The sequence below is a fragment of the Dermacentor albipictus genome, chromosome 2, assembly GCF_038994185.2.
Source record: "Dermacentor albipictus isolate Rhodes 1998 colony chromosome 2, USDA_Dalb.pri_finalv2, whole genome shotgun sequence".
Classification (NCBI taxonomy): Eukaryota; Metazoa; Arthropoda; class Arachnida; order Ixodida; family Ixodidae; genus Dermacentor; species Dermacentor albipictus.
This window is the reverse complement of record NC_091822.1, coordinates 155,222,406-155,241,204: the sequence shown is the minus strand read 5'-3', so window position 1 is coordinate 155,241,204 and position 18,799 is coordinate 155,222,406. Positions and strand designations below refer to the sequence as shown.

General features: G+C 44.3%; 2 protein-coding genes across 5 annotated transcripts in view; one reads left to right on the top strand and one right to left on the bottom strand.

Moving 5' to 3' along the window:
* Positions 1–147: 147 nt before the first annotated feature.
* LOC135915474 (rRNA methyltransferase 3, mitochondrial) lies at positions 148–7,940 on the top strand. The gene is made up of 5 exons (XM_065448564.1): positions 148–561; positions 660–904; positions 1,429–1,590; positions 4,426–4,629; positions 6,102–7,940. The coding sequence occupies exons 1-5, from the start codon at positions 338–340 to the stop codon at positions 6,524–6,526; spliced, it is 1,260 nt and encodes a 419-aa protein (XP_065304636.1). The 5' UTR covers positions 148–337; the 3' UTR covers positions 6,527–7,940.
* A 4,273-nt stretch (positions 7,941–12,213) lies between these two features.
* LOC135915472 (piwi-like protein Siwi) overlaps positions 12,214–18,799 on the bottom strand; it is a 46,833-nt gene continuing 40,247 nt past the window's right edge. For all 4 annotated transcript variants that reach the window (XM_065448558.1, XM_065448560.1, XM_065448561.1 and 1 more), the window contains exons 18-19: positions 17,383–17,530; positions 12,214–12,817 (exon numbers count right to left, since the gene is read on the bottom strand). In XM_065448558.1, the coding sequence (XP_065304630.1) occupies positions 12,701–12,817; positions 17,383–17,530 (265 nt within the window). In that variant the 3' untranslated portion in view covers positions 12,214–12,700. The remainder of the gene's footprint in view (positions 12,818–17,382; positions 17,531–18,799) is intronic.

Here is an 18,799-nt window from a genome sequence, read left to right as displayed (position 1 = left end):
TCACCTTCTTCCTCAGCCGAACGGTGTCGGCATTCGACCGGCAAAGGATGGTCAACAACTTTGGCGTTTTTCGCGCGGAACACGTACCCAGTTGCGCTTTAGTAAACTGACCTGACACAAGAAAGCGCACTGTAGATTTTTAGTTCCGGTTTCTGTTCTGCTTGCCGTTCAGCAGTCAGCCAGATCCACTATAATCCAAAATGGCCGCGCTCATTGATGTGCTGAGCGGCATGCACATGCACTAAACTGCGTGAACTTCAGTTAAGCGAGTCATATAAGTAGCTGCTCATGAAAGAAACCGTGTAAATTCATTTAACGAACGAGCATTTCTGCGATCATGGGGTCTCTAGGAAGAAGCGCGTCTACCTTTATTGCGATCTGTACTCACGTTCGGTCGGGAATGTCCGTCCAATCGGTGCGATTTCGTCGAAAGGGTTTTGTAAGAACGGCCCAGAAAGTCATATATCCCACTTCGAAAACAGAAGATACGAGTAAACCGGCGAGCGATCCTATTTCTGGGCCACGATACGTCAAGTTAGGCAGTGATGACGATGAATTCGCGTAAGTACCGCAGTCCACCCTTGAAGGCGCGCGAAGGCGTGTTATTACTTTGCCCCAGTTCAAAGCAACGACGGTTTTGACGTAGCGCTCTCTTACAGGAACACCATGATGCAGCTGAAGATGAAGCGCAGGAGGGAGAAGCTAAACAAGGTCCTCCTGGAAGGAAAGAGATTAATCGCTGATGCGCTGAAGGCCGGCGTTGAGTGCGAAAGCATTTACTTCACACTTCCGGAAAACATAGAAGGACTGCCCTTGGAAACTCTAAGGGAAGACCAGATAAAGAAGGTGTTTTACAAGAAGATGAAAATTTGGTCCGACATGACAACATGCCCTGGAATAATGGGTACGGCTTTTACTCCTGTCTCTAAGTGCATTGTTTGAGAGTCGAAACAGAGCGCTCTGCACGCTACGTGGTTAAACCGGAAACAGTTGACCAAGCTCTGATACATCTTCAAACAATCCTCTTTGACGCCGTTAAATCTGAAAGTTATAATTAACTCGGAGCAATTCGCTGTTAATAAGATTTTATTCTAAACGCACTAAGTATGTACAGTCGCGGACAGAATAAAATGGACCACGGGATCTCCGAAAACGTTCAATTCCCGAGCAGCCTGTAGCAGTAACCAGTAAAACTGCCCACGACAACATTGTTGGGATATTCTAGTCGATGTCCAAAATGCAAATACCAGATTGCGTTGTGAGGTTGGGGAGATATTCAGCTTTTTCTTAGATTTCATGGTCCATAACATTCTGTCCGCGACTGTACGTTTTGTGAGCGCGCTCAGCTGAATGAAGCACAACTTTCCTTAACTGAAGCGAACTGTGTGTTAACGCGCGTACGAATGTGCAATCGTTTTCTTTTTCCAGGTGTGTTCAAAAAGCCGTCCGCGGACCAAATCGAGATTCAAAGAACAAGAGATACAATCCCTGTCAGCGTGATTTTGGACAATGTTAGAGATCCTGGAAACATGGGAACACTGATCCGAACTGCTGCAGCTGCGGGATGCAGCCAGTTGTTGCTTTCAAAAGGCAAGTGGTTAGCAGCGCAGAAATTGGGCTAGCTGGTCTGCGATATGCTGGGAAACTGTAGCATTGCAAAGACATGGTGTGTTTACATTTTACACTTATCAAGAAAGGTGCTGATGAACTGCAAATGAAAAGCAGAAATGCATGGAGGTGCCTCTTTCACACAAACACACTAGAACGAAGCATTTCGTGGTATGGTAAAATGTTTAATGAAATAGATGTTTTGGCCGACAGTCCAGCCTTCATCAGAATACAATTTATGGCATCAGTGCAGTTAATATTCAGTTTTCCTCTGTAACAGCTATAGGTTCACCTACATGCCTACGCCGATGCTGCCACAGATTGTCCTTGATACACTAACCAGTCGTGCAATGCTGTACCTACTGAAATTTCTATATCTCATCCTGCAAAATTAGGTTAAAGTGGATTCTGACACCTATATTTCTTATAACACTTCCACAGAAACGCGTCATAAGCATCACCTTACACTCCAAGAGTAATGTTGCGAGAAAACATTTAGTCCTTCGTTCTTCCCGTGAACTGTCTGTGACTGGAATGCTTTAGTCCAGATGTTGGTCGCACAGCCCACTGTTGACAAATTTGTTGAACATGCTGGCCAACTGTGTTGTCAGCAACAAGTAAGTGATGCTGTCATTACTGTGTTTATCATTGTTTTACTTACCAGGTATAATGGAAACCTGTGATGCAAAATTGTGAATGATGTTATCAGTTTTATATATCATGTGCTTGCCTTTCTTTATTATTTTGCAGTACATCATATGTAACCAAAATAAGTTCATTATGCATTACTATTTGCCCTACTCAATGATACTTGTGCGCAAACAAACAGGGACGAAGAATAGGGGCAACACAAGGACGAGCGCTCGTCCTTGTGTTGCCCCTATTCTTCGTCCCTGTTTGTTTGCGCACAACAAGTATCAATATGAATATGTTCCAACTAGGCCGACTCGCAGTTATGCTTCAGTTCTACTCAATGCTGTTAACATAGGTCCATTATCTTTTAACACTTTCTAGTTACCCTCTTGTATACTTTTGTAAATTCCTGTACCACAATGTCTACAGACCTTTCTAACTCACTACTCTAAAGACACCTGATGGGATTGACAGTATCATGAAAGAAATAAAACAAATATATATATATATATAGATATATATATATGCACACTATTATAAAAATTTGATGTCACAGATTTCATACTATTTTCTTGTGTTCAGGTCATTCTCACATATGGAAAGTTATCTGAACATGCTTGGTTGAGTCTGATTCGTTTGCACTTCAGTGTAGTCCTTATTTATCGGTAAACGGTTAACAGAGCCTGAACAAACACTTTTGAAATTCATGACATAACAGCAAAATATATTGGGTGACCACCTAAGAATGCAGTGGCAAATGCAGTGCCGTCAAACTCAACATAATTCTTATATATATATATACACTAGACAATTACGTTTACTAATTTCTGTGGCACTCTGGTGAGGTCAAAGTTGTTTCAGTATCAGTGTCCCCTTAGAAAATACATTTTCAAGCACGGAGGCATAGAGGACATTGTATTGCAGTTTTTTTTTTTTTTTTCGAAGCCAGTACTGAAATCTTAGGTTGTTGCCCAATATATTGGTTCATTCAAGGTAGATGAGCAAAACTCACAATGTACAACTTCTGTGTAGGATATTACAGGCAAATATTGACGAACCTTTGAATGGAACACGACAAGAAAGCATCTTTCTAAGTGAATTTACCATGTCATTTTCATTATTATAGAGGCAGTGTAAGCAGTGATGCATTTTCTAATGTTTGCAAGCGCAGTAATATTTGTCGTGCTTGCAATAAAAGTACTTCATTTGGATAATATTGGAAATACTCTTGTACAAGAATCCCATCAGCATTGGACCTTTCCCAAGTTGTGTGATTCACACTACTTGTAGGTCTGTACACTTAGTTCATATACAGGGTATTTCACCTAACTTGAGCCAAACTTTAAAAATATGCAAATTCTATGGCGCTGGACAGAACTAAAGTAATGTTGTTTGCCGTCGCTTGGAGAAACTGAGATTATTTTTTGCATTCTGTCTAATAGATAATGTATCTTAATTAATAAACTTTCCAATTATTATAATTAGATTAATAGTGTCAATGAGAAAATTGTAGAGCAACATGAGAAACTCCCAATACAGCTTTCTATTGCTCAATATGTGCTACATAAAGGTGTTTTTTCCAAGCATGAAAGAAGCCCACAAATACACACGATATTGCCGTGCAAATGGCCGCTCAAGGCACTTTGCGTGTATTCGCAACACACTTTATACCAGGCAATGTTACAAAAACTAATGGGACTTTTCTCAATGCTCGCATATGCGACCAAGAAATAGTGCAACAAACATGATAGAAAGATAAAGGTATACGTCATGTAATTGGATGTAAAATTAAGTCTCATACTTTGACGTAATTATTACATGTAAAGCATCACTGATTTGAATCTATTTACCACAGAACAAGTGGAGTAACACGTTTCTGTGACCAGCGACCACAGCGCACTGTTTGCACTCACAACCAAAACATGTCTAGTCACATACTGGAAGCACAAAAGTGGAACAAATAATGCATGTTTTCATATAACCTAACTTCCAGAATTTGTAGTTGTAATACGTGAAGTAGTTAATTTGCAGAGGGCATTGTGGTTACAAATCAAATGCACTGCGAAACGTGCGGAATGAGACTTTTCCCTGCATTACCCACGTAGCCTGTTGGCTGCTAAGTATTCATAATCTTTGGCCTGCATCATTTCAACTTGTGCATTGCATCTGTCATTACTGCTGCAGGCTGCGTGGACCCATGGGAGTTGAAAGTGGTACGTGCTGGCGCTGGGTCACATTTTCGAATACCAATATACAGCGGCATAGCTTGGGAACACATGCCGAGCTACGTGACCCCCGAGACACCGGTTTACCTAGCGGACCACCGCAGTGTTGAACCTGTTGGGGCACGCAGACTGTCTACAGACAATGACACCGAACTGAATGAAGGTACAATCGCCATCATAGTTATCCCAAACATGCCTTAAGAGGAAGCTTTAGCTCGAGGCTTCCTATCTATATACATTAGAACATTGGATGTACGTTATCTTGTAATCAAGAGTGCGGTGGGCCATGACTGTGGCGGGGGCTTGCTGGCATGAACTGCAGGAGTGCTCCATGTCCGCATTGCATCATCATGTCAGTCTGCTTCATTCTTTAGTAGAGGCCTTGTTTTCACACTCTGCAGACAGTCTCTGTTCAATTGCTGCTTCATCCTCTAAATACACACATATTGGTGCAAAAATTGAGGAACAATGGAAACCATATTTGAAATTATTTAAAATATAACAGTGAATGCACCCCACTTACTATTTGTGTGTTTGTGATCACAACTTTCACCCAACACCTTTCCAGGGTAGCTTACCAGGCCATCAGCCAGGAAAACATCTCTAGCTTTCATTAAAAGACTGCACCTCTCCCTTTCCTATTTCCCATCAGACTGCAGGGCAAAAGTTGGTTCCCAACTGCCAGCAGCAGGTTATAATCCAGTTGTCATGACTTGGGAGATGAAGAGAGGGGAAACTTGCCGCTTATAAATGACTTGGAACCTGCAGTGTGCTGCACCTGTTTTGACCAGGTTTTGAAACTGGCATCATGTCTGTTATTAAATAGGTTCACACATTATCTGCTTAATGGTTCACCGATTGTCTTACGGGTTGCATTGCATGTCTTGCCTGCCTCCATTTCTTTCTCTTGATGTCAATTAGAATATTGGCTATCCCTGTTTGCTCTCTGATCCACAACGCTCTTTTCCTGTCTCTTTACGTTACGCCAATCATTCTTCATTCCATCACTCTTTGTGCAGTCCTCAACTTGTTTTCGAGCTTCTTTGTCAGTCTCCAAGTTTCTGCCCCATATGTTAGCACCGGTAGAATGTACCGATTGTACACCTTTCTTTTTAGTGATGATAGTAAGCTTCCAGTCAGTATCTGATAATGCCTGCCGAATGTGCTCCAACCCATTTTTATTCTGCAAATTTCCTTCTCATGATCAGGGTTCCCTATGAGTATTTGACCTAGGTAAACATATTCTTTAGCAGACTCTAGAGGCTGACTGACATTATCTTTGTTTTCTGCATATTAATCTTCAACCCCACTCTTACACTCTCTCTGTTAAGGTCCTCAATCATTTGTTGTAACTCGTCCCCAGTGTTGCTAAACAGGACAATGAGGATGGGAAAAGACTAGGTGAGGTGATAAAATCAAGAAATTCGCAGCTGCAAGTTGGATTCAGTTGGTGCAGGACAGGGGTAATTGGAGATCGCATGGAGAGGCCTTCGTCCTGCAGTGGACTAAAAATTGGGTGATGATGATGATTATCTGCTTAGGTGCCATAAAGCAAATTGGTCTTTTTCTTACTTCCACTTGTTCCACTGGGTGCGTGCGGTTGACCTTTAATTGCTATTTTGCTCCATTATGCAGAAGCCTCCGACAGCGAAGAGGAGGAAGATGATGATGAGGAGTCTAGGTACAGGATTCAGACTGCGGACGGACGGAGGCTGACAGTGGATAAGTCGTATCGAGACATGGACGATCTGGAAGATTGCAGGGACATCAGTGTGCCCCATTACGAGTACACCTCTGCGAGGTACACCAACGTGCCGAGCGTTCTCGTGGTGGGAGGAGAAACACAGGGACTCAGCCTCCAGGCTCACAAGCTGGCTGTGGAATGTGTTGGTGCGAGAGTGCATGTGCCAGCGAACAACGGCGTCGACAGCCTGAACACTGCGATTGCAGCATCTATCATTCTGTACGAGATGCGGAGACAAATGCTGTTGTCATCTGGCTCCAACAATAGCAAGGAGGAAGAAACAAACAGTAGCCTTAGTGCACACGGACATCTGTAAATCTCATATTTGTTGTAGTGGTTGGCATATAGCATTGCTAGAGCAAAATCATTGACTTTTGTAGTTACCTAAACACATTGTTAACAGCGTTTTCTGGCTATCAAAGCAAAGCCAGGGAACTGAAACGTTTCTGCTGAAAACATTTACTTAATTTCATTTATTTCGTTTAAAAAGTGTGAATTAGTTTTATTTTTTAATGATGGGGGCAATATCCTCGTGTCAGTAGGGGGTTTGTACATAGTAGTTTTTAGTTTGTGCTCAAGTTTTGGTACAAGAAACATTGTTGTACATTGTACGAATCAGTGAGTTTGTCGTTTGCGGGTCCACTGCTTTTTTTGCAGGCTTGTCAGTGCAGCAGTACATATGTAGAAGCCCCACCCCTGAAGCCACATAAGTTTCACAAGTACAGTCGAACATTGATATAACAGGGATATAAAAATTATTGGATGTAATTTAGTAAATCTCAATTGTTCTGCTGACATCAGCAGGATGTAATGATCATGCATTTATAACGAATATAGTATAAAGCGAATGTATTTTCATGCTGGATGCAACTTTGCTATAACTCTGGCTCAGCATATTTTGTTATTTTACCAAAATTCAGCATATGTTTTTTCACCTGGAAATTAGGTTATATTTCAGTGAATATAGTTCTCTAAATTAACTTTAACTAGCTACATTCGATGGACATTTTGCATCAAGCTTACCATTTTTAAAAAATCTGGTTTCATCACTTTTGTTGACGCTGCAATGTGCCGCATGGTTGCGCATCCTGTTCTACTGCAGTGGTTGGATCCAATATACAGAACAACAAAACCACATGGTAATATGAAAGTATGCAGGAATCAAGACAATAAATTTGATATTTGAGCACAAATACAACAAGGCCTCCTATCAAACATTATTACTTGGGTAGCAGGCTGAAACATCAGAAATTACCTGGCCAGGCTTCTTCGATCGGAGCTCCTGCAAGTTTGCAGCTGAAGCCAATTTTTAGCTCTCAGGCAGATTTGCGTTCGTTGACCTTTCTCGGTTAAAACCAAATTGTGGTAAAAAAAAGATCGGTAATGAACCAAAAAATGCTGAACCGTAGTTAAAAGGTTCAGCTGTATAATGAAAAATGCAGCAGCTACCTCTGTTCCTAGGCCCTGGTGGTGCCCTTTAATGAACAGGGAAACACATCTGGCACTATAGAGGCTGCATGCATTGGGCTGTGTCCTACGCAAGCACTGAAACATCGCTGTATCACAACACATAGCACATATACCTACTTCCCAAAGCAATGGCATTCTTTTCTTTAGTACAGCATCACCATTATGAAATGGCATGCATGAACTTCCTTTGCAACAACGGCATTGGCCATGGTTGTCAGCGTTACTACACCCAATAAAATTCATGGCATGTGAAAGTTTGTGTGTTTTGCCTTCGCTTGCAGCTACTGCTGTTTCGCCAGACAAGAAGTGACCCAGGTAAACAAGCAAGAAACAAAGAAACCCAACAAACACTACTGTGGCAATCTAAAAGCGCAGCGGCAAGTACACCGCTTTCCAATTGTATAGATATGCCATCCAATTACGTTTGCTCACTTCTGTGATCTCATGGCATAGGCGAACATCTTTTATTAAATATTCGCATCCATTTAGGCACCGTTTTTGAAGCTTCGAGGCACAGAGGGTAGCATGCAGCGTGGCCTTGTGAATGGAGACATGCAGAGTTCTTAGGTTGTCAGTGTGTATAAAGGCCTCTACAAACAGTGGCGTTCCATGAAATGAATACTCCTTGAAGTGCAGGTAGACTAGGTTTGGAGTATCTTGCCGACATTCAAAGGTCTGAGCAACAGTTCTGATGAGTTTGCAGTGTACACACATTAGGTGGCACCTTTGTATGCTTGTTTGAAGAGAGAGAGAGAGATGCAAATGAGAGAAAGGCAGGGAGGTTAACCAGAGTTCAATGGTTTTGTAGGACACCAGCTTTCAAGAGATTTTACATGACTAAAGCTTAGACACGCTAGCACTTGTGAGAGACTGCATTCTCGGCAGTGCAAGGAAGGTTGGCACCCATGGATGCCAAATACATCCGGCACTAGTCAAGCATAACTGCAGAAGTATCCCCAAAAGCAATTGTTTTAGATTATCGCTCCCGTGCATCATTCACTACATGGCCAGTGCTTTAGCTTTAAATATTGACACTTGCGCTGTGACCTGGCAAGTGCACGCACTTATTTTTTCTGCAACTCTCTTTTCAACTACTATACACTCCCAACTCAGCTGCAAGGGGTGCTATTATTTGGTTCGAACTTAAGGGCAAAATCTCTTTTACGAACTCATCTGAATGCTCGGCTATGCAGAGCTTCCAGAGTTGGTATTTTGCTGCAGGACAAAATACTGCAAGAGGAAAAAAACATCGCCACTTGCTGCCGCATAGCCCTTTTTTGCAGTTTGGGCATGCACCATATGACAATGGAACACCATGCTGGTCGCAGATAGACCAACAGTGGATTACACGCAGTTGCGCGATTAAAACTTTGCAGCAATTCTGCAGTCTCGCACTACTATATCTCGCACATCATAAACATCTACTGTCAATATCTGTACAGTTTTACACTACATTTTTTATTAAATCGCTTTCACTCAGTCAAATTTTAAATCTACAAACTTCTCTCACAAGTCCAATGTCTAGTCTGACGTACATGGTGAAACCACTCCGCTCTTCAATAATTAGGTCTCAATGATGCATTAAGCTGGCTTGTGTGTGCCTTTGCAAATACAAATGGATACCTTTTTTTTTTTTAATTCCTACTAGTCAACTTGGCATTTGAGATTCCCCCATTAGTTTGTTCAAGATGATTAATGATGTACCGTGATGCAACAATGGTGGAATCGTTCAAGATGAATGATGTAATGCAATCTTGGCAAGGCAGCGTCCCCCGACATCACCCTCTACTTTCACTCATGAAATGCACGCATGGCACATCGGAGCCTGGGAACAGCATATCATTCACCACATCCATTTCATGGTACTTTTCACTACTGCTGGTCGCTGTAATTGTTGCAACTTTCTTCAGCCTGTGCCATTCACTTGCTGCTCGACACATTTGAGGCCTTTAGTTATCGGCCTGGATGCCTGGAAGCATTGCCACCGCAATGGAAACACTTGCTCCCGAGTGTCAGTTCAATTAGCTGCGCATTACAACATCCGTGCAGAGCAGCAGGTGGCAAACCCAGCGCAGTCGTAGAGGGCAATTAGAAACAGCCGCTTGCAATTGCATGATTGGATGCTTTCCTCCCACAATTGTTTTACGACTAGACCAAGATTGTCAAATGATGCTACAAAGGTTTTCTTTCCGCTATTGATGCGACACCAAACAGTACCAACACTAGTGGTGCCAACACAGTGTGGTTCCTTGCTTTTTTTTTTTATTTACTGTCGTTGCTATAACTAAGTTATGTTTTCGTGTACACCACGTACCGGAGATCCCCATTCAGTCTCAGACTCCGAGACCTCCTCATGTATATTGCATTTTGTAACAACTTTACATAATAGCAATAAAACTTTATTCCTATTGCAAGTAGGTCAAATGATGCCCTTGCAGCACTCATTTTCTAGACTGCAGTGCAAATGATATCTTAAATTTAGTCTAACAAGGTCTTGTATAAAATCCATTTTTCAATGAATTTTTTCTTTCAATTTGCTTTATGAGCTGTTATCCACATAAAAACAAAGCGATCGAGAGCATACTGCACACACACTTGCAGTACAGTCGCCAACCAATAATTCAGACTTGACAGGCGCTGCCTAATTAAAAAAAATCAAAGTATCGGATTTTTCAGAAAATTGGCCACTTATTCAAAAGAGACAAGAAAAAAAGAAAGCTTGCAAACGCATTGCTGCACGCACATATCTGTGCCCACACCTGTCACCTGGGGAGTTCGTATTTAGCCCATTTTCATGCTATCGCTACACATACATGAAAGTACTGTCAACAAATGTGCCAAATCTTTATGGGTTTTTTTGTAACAGTCACTGTCTGATACTTCCAGCACTTAATAGGGTTGGCACATTTTGAAGCTGTTTGACTATTCCGAGCAACAAAAATTAGCTGCCAGAGACCGTGTCGCTCTTTGGCTTGACGAATGAAACTCTCATTGCTTGTACAGCAAATTGCAAATGCAGCCAATAGCAGCTTGGCTTATCCAGTTGTTTGAGCGCAGCTGGAAACTAGTTCATTGACTAGGCATCACTAGTTTCGGCTCTGAGGAGGCACCGGCAACTTCACTGAGTTCAGTCAAACTCACTTATACCATATTTTACAATACTCTGATGTAGCAACAGCTGCGCCACTGAGAGCTTTTGGGGGTGAGTTGCGGTCAAATAAACTGTTTACTACATTGTTACCACGCTGGGCAATTGGTTAAAACAAATAAATGTGGCTATTGGGCGTCTCTGCCAAGAGGAAGCGGAAAAGAAAAAAAATATTGCGAGCTGCCGTCCCCGCCTGTCTGCTGTGCACCTTTGCCGCATTGCCAGCCTCGTGTGCCACCTCTCTCCCCTCCACCCCTGCGAGAAACAAGACGGGTAGCTGCCACATGGCACGCAAACAAGTGCAGTGGCCTGCCTTCTATTTTTGGTACCATCCTGTGGTCACGCCGTCGGACTTTCGCATTAAGAAATGTTGCAGTTTCGCAAGGTGGAGCATTGATGGCGATAGCCAAGACAACTACACAAATAAGGTTTGTAGTTTTATCGGTATCACGCACACTCTGGCAAAGATCTCGCTTGATGACCAAGAACACTCGCCGCAAGTGAAAGCTTCCCACTGTGCCTCGTCTCAGAAACTCCCTGCGATTACACAACAGCCAGTGCCAGAAGCGTAGGAACAAAAGCGCATCGAGGCACCATCTCGGCTCAACCATTGCGTTTGCTGAAGATTAGTAGCTCCAAGATACGGTGCATGGCCCACATATAGACGGCCATGTGCAGCTACAGCAAGGGTAGAGGAGAGGAGGTCACGCTAGGGGGGAAGGGGGCTGATAGGCGTGCATCCACTGCCCCCCCCACTCGCTATTTCTAGTGCATGCTTGATCACTTTACTGAGAATCATCTCTTCCCCAACCCTCCTTGCACTGAAGCAATCATGTGCTTTCGTGTTTCTCTGGACTGTTGGGCATCCCACGGCTTCTGCAAGTTGTTATGCAACAAATGGCGCCAGCAGTGTTTCCTGCATACCATGTCCCGGCATGTGCACTTCCAATGGCATTTTTGCCAATGAATATTTTGATGGGGAAGGATCTGTGGAAGGAAATTTTATAGTTTTTTGCTAGATCTGCCAGCCATGTACATGTATGTTTCAAATGGCCGAAAACTTCGTTAAAGCGAAACCGAGTCATAAAATCACTTCCATTAAACTGCAAAACAAGAAATACATGGTTTTAAACGGAACTAAGATTGGGAAATTCAACCAAGGTTTGACCGTAATAAATGCAGTGTTAAACAGTATTGTTGGTGGGTTCGACTATATCTGGGAACTAATTGGCGATGAAGAACAGAATCCAAACTTATTAGCTTCCAGATGCCATTAGCACATATCGATGTAATGTATTCCATGCCATACACAGGATCGTCAGTGCACTTTTGTTGCCATGTAATACAGGCAACATTCACTGGGAGTAAGAACAAAGCAAGCCATGTAGCAAAAAGATCTATTTATTAAATGTTATGGACTTTTAACAGTGAAATGATAACATGCAAGGCACTTCACTTCTGCCAAAATCATGCCTCCCTTCGGCAAAAAGAGCTACAAGATGAACCGTATCAACAATGCACAAAAATAAAGGTGATTGGCACTGAACTATCGAAAGAAGAATAAGTGGCAGGAGTATTGTCCCCAACGACAAAACGGGAGGTAGTGTTTGTGCGTTCTGTCACAGAACAACAAGTGAAAACATCAAACTGATTGGTATCCAAATGCCCATTCAAATAAAGAAATATTGCAAGTTTTTATCAAACAATTCTATCCCAACCTGTGGTTATCAGCTGCACCACAGGTTGGCATGACAGAACAAATGCAAGAGGGGGAACTAAAAAAGAAAAAAATGCACGATTTTTGGTGTACACAGTGACCGCTGTCGTGACTTGGCAGTGGTTGAGACCTTCTCTTGGGGACGCGCATGGAATTTACAGGTAGAAAAGTGTGGTCGCAAGATTCTTGTGCGGCTCAGCATGAAGACTCTGACCAGCCAGGAAAGCCAGTTTGTGGGCATACTGGCATGGAGCAGGTACACGGATTGTGCCCTGTGGAAAAAAAAGAAGGTGCATTACGACACTTTTTTTTTCATCAAATGCAGCGCTGCACAGGACAACACAAAAGTGAAAAAGGAGTACCGTATTTACTCGCATAACAGGCGCACCCCCAGTTTGGTTGCGGAAAATTTGATTTTTTTTTTATTTCCGCGCGTAATAGGCGCACCCCGAACTTGGCACTGTGATCAGTACCGCATTTACACTATTGCAAGCCGACGCCCTCCTGCCCCTACATCTCGACTGGAGGAAAAAAAAAAAAAATGCAAGCACATTTCACAACCCAAGCTTATCAACGCATTTGCTGGACTACTAGTCTCATTAGTGTTGCTGCCGTCGCAGCTGCTGAGGGCCCACAGCACATAGAACATCACGAAAACTAGTTCTTCCATTAACTACCGACACCCCCCTGCCCGAACCGCCGCGAAGCCAGCGAGCGCAACGACCTACCGCGTCCATAGAAAAACCAGAAAAGAAAAACGCATCAACGAGCGAAAAATAATTCTTCCATCAACTATCGATAACACCCCCCTCCTCACCAAACCGCCGCGCGGATACAAGCTTTTCGCGACCTTCGCTTAGGCAGCTCGGAAAGCTGGGCGACTCTCGGAGGCCGGGCGACTCGACACAAGCGACAGTGCCATCGCCATCAATGCTCTACACATGCTGACACAGGCAAAGAAAAGACAAATCGCCACATCTCGCCATTTTGCAAACGGCGTGCAGTTCGTGTGGTCGCGTGTTCCGCAATGGGCAAGTACGGCAGCTACACGGCTGCATTCAAACTGAAAGCTGTGCAGTATGCACTCGAGCATGGGAACCGTGCTGCAAGCAGGCATTTCAGTGTCGGAGAGACAAGCATTCGCTACTGGCGAGGTCAGCAAGAAAAACTTCAGGCCACAAAGAAGTCGCGACGGGCCTTCCACGGTGCAAAGTTGGGAAAGTATCCGCAAGTGGAAGATCACTAGTTCAACACATACGGGGCCTTCGACAGGACGGTTGTGCAGTGTCTCTCGACATAATGCAGACGGAGGCGCGCAGAATTGCCCGAGCGCAGGGCATCGAAGCGAAAGACTTCAAAGCAAGCTCCGGATGGACAACGCGCTTCATGCGACGCCACGGACTTACTCTGAGGAGGCGCACAACATTGTGCCAGCGCTTGCCCTCAGCATACGAGGACAAGGTACTCGAGTTCCACAGTTTCGTCATACGGCTCCGGCAGCAAAAAAAAACTTCATTTTGTCACAAATAGGTAATGCAGATCAGACTCCTCTCTGTTTCGACATGCCGAGAAATACAACAGTAGAGGAAAAAGGTGCACGGAGTGTGCTTATTAGAACATCTGGCGCTGAAAAACAAAGGTGTACTGTCATGTTGGCAGTGACTGCGGATGGGTGCAAACTACCGCCTTATGTTATTTTTAAGAGAAAGACGCTCCCAAAGGGAAATTTCCCTCGAGACATACACGTGAGGGTCCAAGAGAAAGGTTGGATGTCCGCGGAATTGATGGTAGACTGGGTCAAGACCGCCTGGGGCCGGCGACCTGTTGTATCCGGCCATGCTCGTTTTAGACAGTTTTCGCAGGCACCTTGTAGAACGTGTATGAGAGAAGTTGTCAGAGGTGCGTACAGATATTGCCGTGATTCCGGGAGGCCTCACTTCCGTGCTGCAACCTTTGGACGTTTCCATAAATAAGCCTTTTAAGGACAACGTTCGAAGGCCTTACACCAATTGGATGGCTGGAGGACAGCATCAACTAACCCCCGGTGGCAAAATTAAGAGGCCGCCTATGGAAATGCTGTGCGAATGGATCGTGGAAGCTTGGCGAGAGATCTCCGATGACGTCGTCAGGAAAAGTTTCAAGAAGACTGGGATCTCCAATGCACTGGATGCAAGCGAAGACAACATGCTGCGGAGCTCAGACAAGGAAGACGAGTCACCACCCGGCGGTGATGAGGATGTTCTCTCCGACTCGGACTCGGACTCTGAATAGTCTTAATAAATTTTACGTGTGTGTTCAGTCAACGTCTCTCGCCTGTTCATTAAAAGGTAAGTAGGTAGTTTTTATTTTCCCTTTTATGCTGGATTTATTGGTGAATTATGTGAGAGTAGCCATATTCCTGACATATGTTAAAATTTAATGCGCGGGAATGCGAGTTGAAAAAATTTCGTAAATTTTACCTCGCGTAATAGGCGCACCCCGAACTTAGAGTCAGATTTTCTGAAGGAAAAGTGCGCCTATTATGCGAGTAAATATGGTAACAATAAATTATGCATTGGTGATAGCAAAATGGCCACTCTTAATACAAGCTTTAATAAGTGACAAAACAAATAAATTGTGGCAGAACTTCAATTGAAATCTGGGATTTTACCTGCCAAACCCACATTACGATTATGAGGCACGCCATAGTGAGGGACTCCGGATTAATTTTGACCACCAGGGGATCTTTAACATGCCCCCAATACACAGAACACGGGTGCTTTTGCATTAAATTGTGGCAGTTAAAGACTGCATTAGTTTCTGTGAAATCGGTTGAAATCACATTGAGCATGCAATGTCTCATGAATCTCATCAAGAGTATGTTCTTAGGTAGGACTTTGCAGTATGCAAGGCCTGGCATCCTTCAGCGGCCTCTGCTATAGTTGTGCCTGCACGTTCCGCAGTGTGTCCCGTACCGTTCTCACTTCAAAAATATACAATTCATGTGATTGGTTTCCACAAGATTGAACGATATTGTATTCTAGGAAGAATATTTAGGCTAATACGCTTTCCCCAAAGCATGGACACTGGCGTGGAAGCTCTTTCGAGATCCGATTTCTAGAGTCAGCATTTGCCGTCAAACGTGGCGGGGGGGGGGGGGGGGCAAAGAAGCATGAAGCATCATCTGTAGACTTTTCCAGCTGCATTATTTTAGGAATCGTAACTTGGTGCGGGGTGTCGTTCCAAGGATGTTACAGTGAAATCTCGGTACAACGAACTTCAGGGGACCGCGGGAAAATGTTCGTTATTCTGAAAGGTCGTTATAGTGAAAGCCCAAAAATTAGCCATAACAATAGCATTTCAGTAACGCAAGCGTCCTACCTTTGAAACGGTACCTCCTTGAACTCGTTTCTCACACAATGCACACGTGATCGTCAGACAAGGCACATTTATTTGAAATAGTCCGTGATCGTCTTCTGACGGGTGCAGCACAGACTCTGCAGAACGAACGATTCTAGACCGTCCGCATTCTTATGCACGCCTTCGGTCGCTGTGCCGCTTTTGGCTATAAATATGCGGAGTTTTCGCCAGCAGTCCAACGCATCTGTGGCCGACACGGACTCGTCGCGGTCTTCGGGTGCTGCCGTAACCTGCAGCAAGATTCTTGCTGGTGCTTAAAGATTTTCTCGTTATCTTTGAGAATCGTGGCGATCGTCGACCGCGCCACTCCACGTTCTTTAGCCACGACGGATTGTTTCTTCCCGTCTTCTATCTCGCGAAGAATCTCTACTCTCTCGCTCAAAGAAAACTGCTTTCGCTTCTTCGCCGTGGTTAGAGTTGTTGAGCTCATGGCAACGCGAACGCCGGCACGCACTTCTAACACAATAATATAACCAGAAGAAAAACAAGATGGACAGGCCTGATACGCGTGACAACACGCGAACAACTGAGAAAACAAGCAAGAAAAACATGATGCGTCGTCACCTCCGCAACAGGGGAAAAAAAAAAAAAGGCCCACTTCAGCGTTAATTACTACTTTTTTTTTTCTTCTGCCGCACCGTCTCAGGTTTTACGAGCCCATGCTCCCCGCCTCTCCACTCACAAAACCTGGTGCGTCGTTGCCTCCACAACGGAGAAGGAAAAAAAGAGTCTCCGCCCGCATCTTTCTCCTTCCGCGCCATCTCAGGTTTTTGCGGGAAGCAAGTTGCAAGGCGGCCCGCTCTTCGCGTTGCGTCGTCTGCTAGCTTAGAGCTCCGACTGCCGTGACGGATACACTGAAATCTAAGAATCCTCGCATTTCGGGATATGAGTTCGTAGTACTGAGGTGTCGTTAAGATGACACGGAAATTAAATAACGATCGTTATTCTGAAATGTTCGTTATTCTGAAGTTCGTAGTAGTGAAATATTTTTACATTGAAACTATAAGCAGTCGGCACGGGATTTCATAAAAGTTCGTTAATCTGAAATGTGCGTTAATGTGGTGTTCGTTGTAACGGGGTTTGACTGTATAGATGGCCACGGACAACCGACCAACACAAAGACCTTATTCAAGGAATTCAAAAATTGGAAATTGGAACACCGATATGTATGCCCCAAAGGACGACTTCAGGCACAGAGCATACTGGAGTGAGAGGGTTACACGAGGGAAGCAGAGCACCTGACAAACCTTATCCAGGCAGCTAGGCAAAACTCAACTTCTATGCCCTGTCGCCTGGCCTAGACGTCGCTTATTCTAGTTCAAAAGAAGTCTCCTGCCTTGCTGTGCCTTGTCGAATAGCTCGATATGAGACAGCACATACAACAATGAATAAGCTCTTTCACTTGCAAGCTGACAGTGAAAGAAGGACAGGTGCTTACCGGCCAGTTGAAGTACAAGTGGGTGAGCTTGTAGGACAGGCGCTGCATGTGCTCAGGCTTCAGTGTAGTCGTGTCGTGGATGACATTGAAGTGTGTGGGTGCCACAGTTCCCTGACGTACACTCTGGGAGACTAGATAGAAGTCATACCTGCAAGGTGAAGGTTACAAGCAAAGAATTTGTACACTATTATCTCTTACTGCTTTGTTCAAGTGCAAGCAGCAAGTTATTTCTTTAATCAAGTTAAGGGGGGCCGCGAGGATTGAATCGCGAAAAAAGTCAGTTTTCGGAAAGCATGTTTTGGTACCTGCGATGTTTAGTCTACGCTGTATCAAAGCGGTTTGGCTGAAAGCACACTAAAAGTGCCCCAGAAAAATTAACTCGTCAGTGTGCAGGGCAAGAAAATAGCTTTATATTGGGCAAGATCACGGCATTTTGCAGAGCCTTATCTCATATTTCACATCACAGAGCGCCTCCATATTGGTATCGTTCGAAAGCTCGAAGTTTCGCTATTCTGCTTCTCAATTCCTCGGTTGTCGCCATCTTGTAACAAACGTGAAATCGCAAAACAAGCACAGGTCTGCTTGAGGTGGTCATACGAGCCCCTCTGATGAAAGCAGGCCTCTGATTGGCTGCCTTTCTGAAAGGCTCTCCCCACTGTTGCTGCTGCGGCAGCGGGCAAGCTGGCAACTGCAGTTGTCTGCTTTGTAAATCACGCCGGTGTCTTTACTTGACCCGCAGCATTAGAGTTTCCGAGAGCTTCCAGGATAGTGATCGATCGTCGCTCGTTTGAGGAGAAATTTTAAACAAAGCATGCCTCCAGAAAACGGAAGCCCAAGCCTCTACGGCAATTAATGGGACAAGCCGAGCACCCAGTTCAACGTGCATAACATGCTACGCTATCTTGCACTGTGCGACTCCGGCAGTGAAGCCGACAATTGCCCTGTGCCATAGACACCGATAATGCAGTCGACACAAGATGTGCCAACGGAAGCTCCCATGCCTCAGCGTACAGCCGCGCAAATCATTAGCACAGATTGCAGTGTTGGAGGCAATGTGGGTAGAAGGTTACTATCGCTGGCAAACATGGCGTACTCTGTTTCTGATGCATCATGCAACAATGACACACAGCCTGCGAGCGAGACCCAACCATCGACGAGCTAAAGTGTGATAACTGAAGATTCACTGGACATGTCGTCTGAACGTCGCACCATTCAGATGCACCTCAAGCCGCGTTTCGTGTCAGCAGTGATGGCAGAAGAGCAAGCATGCAGCGTTCATGACTCCCTTAGTGCCATCTCCGCAACTAAACAAGTTCAATTCGATGGACCAGCAAGGCCAAGAACAAATTTTCAAAGCCCCCCCAAACGATGATGCAAAGGTGCAAGATGTCCGACAGCTATGATGCCAAATATTGTT